Here is an 11896-nt window from a genome sequence, read left to right as displayed (position 1 = left end):
CTCCTGACCTCATGATCCACCCACCTCGGCCTTCCAAAGTGCTGGGATTACAGGCATGAACCACCGCGCCCAGCCAGTGCTCACTTTTCAATCAGTTCTATTGGTGACACACAGTCGCAGACTTTAGTGGGTGGTTATTTTTGTTTGGTTTTGTTTGTTTGTAAAAGCTACCGAAGTTTTTTATGTGCACAACAAGTCAATTTTTATGTTTCGATTCTATTGACAAGTTTTTAACGGAATATTTACCAGCTGTGCCACTGAATGGAGAAGTGAAACCAATCCAAATAGTCAAACCTCTGCGTGGGTAGCAGTAAAGATTTCTATCGGAATTCTTTGAGAAATAGGACCTCCTGGGTAGAACCCTGGATGGGGAAGTTAGAGAATCTGGCCTTGATACCCTATTTTACAAATGGTTTAAGAAATGCCTTCAATTTTTTTTCACCTGCAAAATAAAAGTGTACTACTAGAGAAAGTAAGAATTATTTACATGTGGCTTATCGACTTCACGGACTCATCACAGAAGAATTGTATTGAATACGTGATTTCTTAGTGCCTCTCCCAGCTTATAGCCTCAATAAAACTTTCTGAACCAAATCATATACTATGTGACTTTGGGATTTTTCATTCTTTAGGATAACTCATCCTATATTATGTGACCTTGGTAGTTTCCATTTTCTAGAACAACCCATCCTGTTTTCTGTCCTCCATATACACAGATAATGGAGAGAAACTATAAACTGTAATTTACAACCCATATCCCAAATTGTTCTTAATGCTGAGAAGCTAATGGTCATAAAACATTTGGGAACTCATTAGTGTTAAGAAGTAAAGTGTTTAGTTAGTACTAATTATAATGTGACCCATTTCCGATCCTGTGGCAGAGTTGAGCAGATTTGTGGACTGGATTATAAGGGCAACAAATTCAGGGCCTTCTTCTCTCTATCACTTCTAGGCTACTCCCTGAGGTCCTGTGACTGAGAAACGAGGCCCCTTATTGGTCAGGTGGTGTTACCATGCGTGCCCCTAGAAGTCTAATAACAATAACAATCATTTACATATGTTTCATGCCTCAGAGTGAACAAAATGGTTTCATAGCCAGGATTTTATTTGATCACCACAGCCGTCAACTGTTACTTTCAATTTACAGATAAGGAGACCAGGGCCCAGATAGGTTAAGTGATTTGCCCAAAGTCAACCAGCTATTAAGGATCAGAGCCAGGGCTGAAATGCAGGTCCTCACCTAGCATGGCACTCTTTCTACTGCATCACACTGTGCTGCCTTGTTCCTTAAAATAATTAATCTATAAATCATTGCCTCACTCAGTGGAGCTACCTTGGAAGGGCCTGACTCCTCATTTCAATGCTGACAAAAAGAGACAAATAATCGACTCTAATATACTGGCAAGTGTGGGAGGCACAGGACAACTGGCTGGCTTCCAGGCAGGAAAAGCATGAAGCAGGCAAAAAGAGGAAGGAGGTTGCTTAACTGGTTAATTTTTACCTGCTCTCCCCATTCCTAGTGATTTTTGTTTATGCTGGTGCCTCGATTTCCCCAGATTTGGCATTTCCAATTTAATGAAATGAATATGCTCCCAAAAGGGACATGTGAATCCAATTTTGACAAAGTAAATTCTCTTTCCCCATTGATGTTATTATTTCCGAGATGGTGTCCCTTCATTTCTGGTAGCTTTTCAAGGGACAAGCTAATGACAATTTTCTCTCTTCTTGGACCAAAATATGCAATGACCCATTTGTAAGCATACAAAGAATAAGCTTCTCTGATGCTCTCAAGTTCCTCAATGCCTTGGACTGAATCATTTATTTCTTCTAGTGAAGCTGTCATTTCAGAGTGAGGGCAGGTGGAACTATCAGAGCTGTTGAGACAGAATTTCCAAGTCATACAACATAGAAACCCCTTCTGTACTGTGGGAAATGGGGCTCCCTTTTGAAAACCCACACAAAATTGTGGTTGTAATTTGCAAGTGTGCAGGCCATAAAGCATTAATTGTTCAAGGACAAAATGACAGGTTCATTTAAAGGCCCATTTGGTAAGATGATAGATGTCAAATGTTCCCAAAAGCTGCTGATCACACCTCCCCCAGACCTTTTAGCTGGAAAGAAAAAAAAGTCAGAAAAGGATACACCTATCTTTGGAGAATAATCAGTGATTTTTTTTTCATACAAAGTCAGGATCCCTTTCAAGGTGAGGGAGGCAAACTGTTGGAAAACATGATACCCTGCTCAGCCTGAGCAGGCAAGGGATTTGTTACCTCTGAGCCATCCTTCACCAGCTCCATTAAGTGAAATAGGCCACATTAACATCCTGAAATTTCATTTATTTAAAAAATCCATTTTCCCCCAACCTGAGTTGTGTTTGACTCATCTTCCTTCCTTGCAAAGCACTTTTGCATCTAGTCCATGTATCTGCTCATCTGCTGCATCAATCTGTCCCCATAAATACATTTCCCTGGACAATAGAGAAATTAGAGTGCAGATAACAATAGAGGCAATTGTAAAAGAATTGGGCATTCACCAAAAGCATACTGGTTTAGGAACTACATCCAGGTTGTACCTTGCTATGTCCATGGATAATAATGCTGTCATATGAGATTTATCCCAGCTTTGGATCCCAGAGCTGTTTATAAGATTTTGTAGACTGAGCTGTAAGGTTATAGCAAAATCCCTGAACTGCAGCCTCCTTTATTAAAAGAAAAACAATGGAGGGGGCTTAGCACTTTATGACCCAAATTATAAAATCAAGTAGGATTATTATGTGTTTACAAGTGAAATGAAGCAAGGACTTATCTAAAACTCTCACGATTTACTTTTTCCTCTACTCAAAGATAACTGAGAATAGGATAGGTTGGTTTTTAAATGAAACATATGTGTTCAGATGTGAGCTGAGAAGGAGAAACAAGCTCAGTTGAACACAGGGTCTCAGGCTGATAAATGATGGGGAATTGGTGGGGGCAGCCAAGAGGCTCTGGCCTCTCCCTCTATTCTCAGAAATTGCCTTGGTCCTCAGCTACAGGGTGCTCAGAGTTAGATTTTCATTCACTTAACACTATTTTAACTTCCTTCTCCTCAGGTTTGGTGGAAGCATTTATTTTGTGAAAATTTAGATAGGGAACCTGACTGGAGATAGATTAATCAGATTAATCTATTTAAAAATATATCTGCAGTTTTCAGTCAAGTAACAGTGCTTTTCCCCCTAAGAATCCCCCTGCAGACAGGTGATTTCCCATGTCAAGGCTACTGGGCAGTATTGATGTTGGGGGTCCAGGAATTCTTGGGGCTTCCAAATCATAGAACCTGCTATATTTGGTTGTGTTTTTCTTTTTGTTTTTGTTTTTTGTCTGCCAGACTGGAGTGCAGTGGTACGATCTTCGCTCACTGCAGCCTCTAACTCCTGGGCTGGAGTGAATCTCCCACCTCAGTCTGCTGAGTAGCTGGGACTACAGGTGCATGGCACCATGCTAGGCTAATTTTTGGGGTTTTTTGTTTGTTTGTTTGTTTTTGTTTTTTCTGTGTTTTTTGTTTTTGTTTGTTTTTGTTTTTTGTGTGTTTTTTTTTGTTTTTGTTTTGTTTTTTTGTGAAGACGGGGTCTTGCCATGTTGCCCAGACTGTTCTTGAACTCCTGTACTCAAGCTATCTGCCCACCTCAGCCTCCTAAAGTGCTGGGACTTCAGGCATGAGTCACCACGCCTGGCCTATTTTTGTTAATCTTCGATCAACCTTACTAAGATAACTAGAAAGAAAGAATTATTTCATATACCATTTCACCTATATATGAGCATTAATTATTTGGTACAAAAAATTTAAATATCTGTTGTATGATTACACAGATGATGGTCAACAGCAAAGTATTCAAGCAAGGGCAAATTAGCTTAGAGAAAAAAAAGGTCCAAGGTAAATAACATGGCCAAAGTTGGGTGAGAAAAATGAGTATGATTTTGAGGACGATCTGGTATGCCCATAATTTTGCACTTTTCTCATCTATAGAAAGAGGGACATGGATGGTGCAATCTATTATTAGTGGTAGTATGAACCATAACAACAGCAATTAGCATTCTTTGAAGCCTTACCATGTATACTGCCACATATTAACTCATTTACTATTTATAACACCTTGTCAGATGGGTTTATCATTATCATTCCCATTTTACAGATGAAGAAACTGAGGCACAGAGAGGTCACACAGCTAGTAAGCAGAGATCACAGGATTTGAACTCAGGCAGTCTGGCTCAAAAGACCATTTTCTAAGATCCCTTCTGGTGATAAGGTTCTATATGTTGGCAAAGTAAAGGGAGTGTCTTGGTAGTTAAAAAATTACATTATTGAATCAAATTCTTCAAAATAATTAGAAACAACTAGTTGTATGTGATTGTAAGTTACAGTGGGTAGTTGGGTAAGAGTGAACAGAAGGGTTCCTTCTAACTCAAGCAGTTTTGTATCAAACATTATGATGATGTCATATAAACTTTTCTTATCTAGAAATCTACCACTATGTAAACAAACAATTGAAAATCCTGCATAAATGTCATACAATGATTCTTGTTAAATATGAAATAATTTTTAAAGAATAAAATGTCTAGAGAAATTATACATTTATTCCATCTATTTTAAAAAGTAAGTTTAGTCATCTTTGAAAAAGAAAGAAAAAAAATGGGAATTCCAGGTAAAATATTAGAGGCTGATGCTAATACTGAATATATGCCCTGTTCATTGGTAGGCATCTCTGTGAAATAAAAGTAGGCTTAAGTAAGCTTTTGATTGTCTACCAAGAGATACCAATAAAAAAAAAATCTGTGGAATTAATGTAGTGATTGATCTCTAAAAATCAAATACTAATTACCTTAAAACTAGTGAGAGTAAAGTAGCATGTGGTACTTTTTAAGATCAACTGTGACTTTTCTTTTTGTTTTGAGACAGAGTCTCACTCTGTCGACCAGGCTGGAGTGCCATGGTGCAATCTCGACTCACGGCAAGCTCCGCCTCTCGGGTTCATGCCATTCTCCTACCTCAGCCTCCCGAGTAGCTGGGACTTCAGGCGCCCGCCACCATGCCCGGCTAATTTTTTGTATTTTTAGTAGAGATGGGGTTTCACCACATTAGCCAGGATGGTCTCGATCTCCTGACCTTGTGATCCACCTGCCTTGGCCTCCCAAAGTACTGGGATTACAGGCGTGGGCCACCGTGCCCAGCCCCAACTGTGACTTTTCTATCCATTCTCACAACTTCATAAAAATTAAATGCAGGAGGCCAGGCACGGTGGCTCATGCCTGTAATCCCAGAACTCTGGGAGGCCAAGGCGGGCAGATCACTGAGTCACTTCAAGACCAGCCTGGCCAACATGGTGAAACCCCGTCTCTACTAAAAATACAAAAATTAACCGGGCATGGTGGCGGGTGCCTGTAATCCCAGCTACTTGGGAGGCTGAGGCAGGAGAATCCCTTGAACCCGGGAGGCGGAGGTTGCGGTGAGCCGAGATCGCACCATTGCACTCCAGCCTGGGCGACAGAGCGAGACTCCTTCTCAAAAACAAAAACAAAAACAAAAATTAAATGCAGGATCTTCCAAACTCTGACATGGCTATTTGGCCCATCTCACTTATTTGCCTTCCAAGTTCTTCAGCAAAAATTAAACAGGTAACACAGTTATCTAGTGAGTTAAAATGCTAGACAGTGTCCTTGAAAATTCAGCCTTCTCCTTAAGGAGGGGAGAAAATCAACTGCAGTGATCATAGCTCAGAGTTCAGCACATTCACAGGTGTGGGTATGCGAGTGTGTAGTCAGTTGAACCATAGCAAATTGCCCTTTGTGTAGGTCAAAAACAGCTAAATATCACCAATTGCCTTTAGATCAACCTAGTACAATGTTATTCTTCTAACTGAATGACTTTCAAATCAGAAGGGTTGAAAGGATTTTCTCTTGAACAATTAGAACACAAAGTCCTCAGAAAGAGCAGGAAAGGGCTTTGCTTTTCCCCATATACCCTCTTTTCACAGGCCCTTTCATTTCTGCCAGCAACACTATTCATGGTTCTCCAGAGCACACTCTTTCCTCTTTCCTCTCTGGTCCTAGTATGAACAATAATCAAGCCTGTCTCCTAGTATAGCTGAAAGAAAAACTAAGGGAAACCAAAGGATGCATTACAGCATAGATCCATCTTTCCTTATTAAAAACCTATTACCAAACAGTTTTCTTACCACACCATATAGCTTGTCAGTTGCCAAACTCAAAGGTTTTGTTCAATGCACAGCTGTCCAAAGATACCCTTTTTAACTTGGAGCTATTCCCAAATTTCAGTCTTTTTTTTTTCCTCCTTCTCTTTTCCAGGGAAAGGATTAGTGTAGATTGAATACTGAAACAAGAGTGGAAATAAAGATTGATGGTCCACACTTAGGTCAAGCGCTATCATCTTTCAGGAAAGCACTTGTATGAATGTGGAGCTTTCTCAGCCTTGCCCACCACCCCAGTAGTCGGTAGTGTTCAGCCTAGTTCTTATTCCTATCATAGAGTCTGGTGGCACATGAGTACTCAAGAAGGAGGTTGGAGGCCAGGCGGGGTGGCTCATGCCTGTAATCCCAGCACTTTGCGGGGGTGAGGTGGGTGGATTGCCTGAGGTCAGGAGTTCGAGACCAGCCTGGCCAACATGGTGAAACCTTGTCTCTACTAAAAATACAAAAAAATTAGCTGGGCATGGTGGCAGGCACCTGTAATCCCAGCTACTCGGGAGGCTGAGGCAGGAGAATCGCTTGAACTGGGAAGTAGAGGTTGCAGTGAACCGAGATCGTGCCATTGCACTCCAACCTGGGCAACAAGAGCAAAACTCCGGCTCGAAAGAGATTAAAAAAAGAAAAAGGGAGGTTGGGAGAGCTCAGCTAGAAAAGCACTCTCTTTGCCAGGCTTCTCACACATGGTTTCCCCAGGAGACTCAGGAAGGCATCTGTGACATCTTCAGTCCCTTCACTCTTTTTTAGTTCTTAGCTGAATTTTACATTAACTTCCAAACGTGACTTTGAAACTAGTGTTTCAGCAGCTCTGGAATATCAGAGTGCATTTTCCATAAACAGAGAAGCACAGCAGCAGACGCCTTGACAGGCAGAGAAAGAAGATTAGGCAGAATTGTCCTCTGCTTGCTTTGTGGTGGATTTTAAACAGTGATCCCTGCTTATGTAGCTATAATGACTTTATTAAGAAATGTGTTCTTGAGTAGTAAACTTAATCTATCAGACAAATGAAACCACAAATTTAGTTGAACTGGAAATCACTTGTTACTTTGGCTCTTTAACTATCATTATAGCATAAATTGCAACAGTTACAACCGTCTCTGGGAGTACATGGATATTTTACAGCTATTGTAAATGAACAGTATTACAGTTGGAGATATGTGGCTGTAAAACCACAGGAAGGGTAGTTCAAGAAAGAACACCTGGTTTCCTATAGTCTTCCAAGCCCGTTGTATCAAAAGACAGGAAATATGTGCTTTTCTTATCACCTTTTAGGTGCACATAACAACACATAAGCACATAACAACAGGTGGCTCTATATTTATGCAAGACAACACTACATGCATTGGCCACAGATGGTATAAAGAGTCAAGAGTCCCAATTTGTGGTTGTACTCCCTGAATTAAACCTACCCCTGACACAAACAGCACTTGCCCCCAGATAATTTAAGCATCTAATCACTAGTCTTCTGGATGCAATTCGCATGGAACATTTGATAGGTCTTCTTTTTTTTTTTTATTCGGAAGTTCAAATTAAGGGCAAATATCATTAGCCCCAGCTGACCAATGAAGAAACTGAACCCAAAAGAGGTTTAAAAAACAAAGTGTCATACCCCAATAGAAAAATGGGCAAATGTCATGAGCAGGCAATTTATAGAAGATACACATGTGGCCAATAGATGTTAAAAAGTGTTCAGTGTATCATTTTCCCACTCTAGTATTGGGAAAAGTTAACTAACTGATAATACTCAATGCTAGTAAGGATGGAATGACATAACCTCTCCCACTACTAGCTAATGGGAGTATGAATTTGTACAACCTCTGTGCACTATAAAGTAATCTCGCAGGTTGCCTCAGAGGTCTTTTAATATGTCTCATTTGACCCAGTAATTTCACTCATCGGGCTCTGTATTATGGAAATATTTATTTATAAAAATGTTCAGCAAAACGTGATATGAAAGAAAAAAACAAAAACTCTACTTTCTGATTTCTATTTGGGAGAATAGATAAATAAGTGTTTATCATGTAGTAAGACATGAAACCATTAAAAGGTATATTTTAAGAATATTGAATAACACAGGGAATGCTAAAGATAAAACATTAGCTATAAAAGTAGGACACAAAACTTTAAATACAATCCTAGTTGTATGTTTTGAATGTATGCACAGATTATGCCAAAAAAGTAAGATAAATGAAATGAAATGCAGTGAAGTGTTAACAGTGATTTTCATTGGATGGTGGGATTACATGTAATTATATCCTTTGTGCATTTCTATATTTCTAATTTTTCTGTCATGAAAACGTTATCACTTTTATAATTGGGGGTAGGGGGGAAAGGTTACTTTTTAAAGCAAAGAGCACAAGATTCTGAACAAAGGAAGACCAGAGTCTGGTATGAGAGCATTAGCTTTGCAGCCATCCAGACCTCTAAGATCAAAACTCTTTTTGAACCAGGATGTTGATCTTGGATTCCTGAGACCTGAAAAGGTTTTATGTTTGGGTTTTTCAGAAAGGTTCAAAGCCCCCTAAGAGTATATTTTTAAAATGTTATATATGCATTTTATGTACACTTTTCTTGGGATACATTGCATAGCTTTCAGATAGTTAAACAGATCCTTGACCACAAAAGTTAAAATTAACATCAAGTTTAGTTGAGTAGCTAGTGAATCAGTTTAATCTGACTATGATTAATGTAGTCAAATCGTAATGTGAGTTTCACTCCTCCCCTTCATTAACAAGATATTTAACATTTCATTCAGGATCATGTTGACAACTCTGACAGATATAAATCTAGTACACTAAGCTACAATCACCTTGGAATCTGAAATGTGGTCCTATTCACAAGCCTAAATACAATGAGAAAAGTAATAGTTATGTTATAAAAATAACAATTACTAGTGTTATTTCACAGTTTACCAAGTACCTGTATATGTAATCTCATTTAATTCTTAGCACAAGTTTGTGGTGTAAAATGGTAACAACACTCTTGTGTCACAGATAAGACAACTAAAGCCCAGATAGAAGAAATGATGGGTGAACAGACAAGTAGCTGGTTTAAATGTCTCCTAATTACAGTTCACTGCTACTTAGACTCCTCAAAGGCTCTCCTTCTTCATTCTTGTTTTTGTTGCTGCCAGATACAGTAGGACTCTCTCCACCCAAATCAGAAGTCTGTCCCCTAAAAGCTGGGTGAAGGGGACACAGCACCTCTACCATTTTTGCAACTTCTTGTGAGTCAGACTGTTTAAAAATAAAAAGTTTTAGCACAACAAAACACAAAACCCACTAAAACTAAAACTTAACTGAACTAAGCTAAAATAAAATAAATTTTAAAATTCCTTCCCTGCACTTTCCACCTACCCCTTCTTCAAAGCTCCCCTCTTCCACAGGGCCTTCTTCAGTGCACTGGCCAGTAGGGACTGAACCTCTTAATAACTAAAATCAAGAACAACACCTTTTTTTTCTGAAACACACACACAACAAAACAGTTGAGGATTGCATTTTCTAAGTGGTTGTGTTGTAATCAGCTACCCAAAGCAGAAGTTACTGGTAGATCTAGCAAACACTGACACTACTAGCTGAAAAGTGGAAAAAATCAGATGAGTTGTCCATCTGCTGATTTTTTAAACTTTTTTTTTTTTTTTTACGAAGTCATTTAGTTATTTGGTTATCTTGTGTGAACCCAGATGAATTTCATCAGTCAGGCACCATTCAGTACTGTCTTTCATGGAATCCAGTTCAAGATCCCTTGAATCAGGATCACTCTGGGACTACTGCAAGGTTCTGAGGTGCCCAGAGAAAATGCTACCAGACAGTAAATGAAGTCTAGAACCAGAACCATGTGAAAGTACTGTTTCTAAACTTGGAATCCAAACCTAACTCTATGCTTTAACCACAGTTAGTAGTGCTGCCCTTGCGAATGCTGTGGGACCTACCAACACTTAGTTCATTTACCTATGGGCCTCCATGAAACTATTGCTAAGTGAGACTCCATTAACTAGAGGGCAAGGCAACCTGAGTTCCCCTATAATAGGTGTGAAATCATACATAAAACTCCAAGCCCAGGTGAACGAGGAAACCAAAGAAGGGAATCTGTGTAAGTTAGAGGGGGCTCACTGTCTTCCTTTTGTCTGATTTCTAATCACACAAATAATTCACCATTTTATGTTATGGCCACTTCACTGGTGAAAAGGGTGAAGGAAGACCCACTCCTTAGTAGGCAACTGACTTACATAAAATAAGATCACGTAATTACTGAAAACTGTGGCACTACACTTCAGGCTTGAGCTGGGGAAAAAGCAATCAACAACCACATATTGAGAGTCTACTGTATGCCAAGTACTGTCCTGGGAATTAAGACATAGCCCTGCTCTCCGGGAGTGTACGGTGTGGTAGAGGAATAAAGACAGGTGGCATCTGTGGAATGTGAAGCCATCAGGCTTCAGAGGCAAGAGAGACTCTATCGTTGGGTAATCAGGAAAGGATTCATGATTGTCAGTGCTCTAATGAGGGGAACAAGGCTGTGCTTAAAATGTATTTCATATTTCTTTCTCATAGGCCCACAACAGAAACCTACTCTCCATAGATTTTGATCATATAACCCGCACAGGAAAGATCTATGATGATCATCGAAAATTCACCCTTCGAATTCTTTATGACCAGACTGGGCGACCCATTCTGTGGTCTCCCGTAAGCAGATATAATGAAGTGAACATCACATATTCACCTTCGGGATTGGTGACGTTTATTCAAAGAGGGACATGGAATGAAAAAATGGAGTATGACCAGAGTGGAAAAATTATTTCAAGAACTTGGGCTGATGGGAAAATTTGGAGCTATACCTACTTAGAAAAAGTAAGTACATAGGGGTAAAAGACAAGTTTCAAGTTTCTGAATGAGACTATCGAAAATGGCCCTAATTGTCCATCTTGGTGAGGACCTGCAGGAGAAAAGTCTGTGTTCCAGCTGTTCTGTTCTGTAAAAGTAACAAAAAGATGTTGAACTTATAAGGATAAACTGTTTTTCAGCTGAAAATTTTCCCCAGTCCCACACTCTGCCAAGTACTCTTTCAGACTAAAGTAAGAATAATGGCTTAGCTTTCTCCTCATTTGAACATCTTTGTTCATGCTTTTGAAAAGGTATCTTTATTATTATGAAAGCTCATACTGAGGGAAAAATAGCTAGAAAATTATAAAATTGTGTTAATGTACTCAGCTCTGGTAAAAGGCTTTTTACCCAGAGGATAAGCAATTCTAATTTTGTTAGGATAGTCAGTGAAATTTTAGTTGTATGCATTTGAAGACTAATTTCCAAAAGTAATCAGCCTGCGGGAATGGTGGTAGTGGGGCCTCATTGGTAATACTCTTTTGTGTACACCGAGTCTCCAATAGCATCCATAATGGGAGCTTGTGGCCTGTGTCTGGGAATAATAGAAAAACATTTTAATCCCACTACAGGAACCATTTGTCAAACATCAGCCCCTACAGAGCAAAATGGTTTCTGGCCAGATTGGTACCAGAGGACAGTAAGAGTAATTGATCTCTATCTCAATGTCTAATCTCCTAAGATAGTGCCTCTTGCTTCCCAAATCTATTCTTTCAACACATTTAGGAATTCATCAGTCCTAAATTAATTTCTGCAAAAATTGAAAAATGCCTTCCCTTGA

The 11896-nt window shown here is 39.4% G+C and overlaps 1 protein-coding gene across 2 annotated transcripts in view; it reads left to right on the top strand.

Moving 5' to 3' along the window:
- Nucleotides 1-11896, top strand: part of TENM1 (teneurin transmembrane protein 1) — a 630397-nt gene that overhangs the window by 602898 nt on the left and 15603 nt on the right. For both annotated transcript variants that reach the window (XM_011936960.1, XM_011936959.1), the window contains one exon: nucleotides 10789-11085. In XM_011936960.1, coding sequence (XP_011792350.1) covers nucleotides 10789-11085 — 297 coding nt within the window. The remainder of the gene's footprint in view (nucleotides 1-10788; nucleotides 11086-11896) is intronic.

Source organism: Colobus angolensis, unplaced genomic scaffold (genome assembly GCF_000951035.1).
Source record: "Colobus angolensis palliatus isolate OR3802 unplaced genomic scaffold, Cang.pa_1.0 Scaffold159, whole genome shotgun sequence".
NCBI lineage: Eukaryota > Metazoa > Chordata > Mammalia > Primates > Cercopithecidae > Colobus > Colobus angolensis.
The sequence above is the reverse complement of the archived record's forward strand: the minus strand, read 5'-3'. Positions and strand labels throughout refer to the sequence as shown.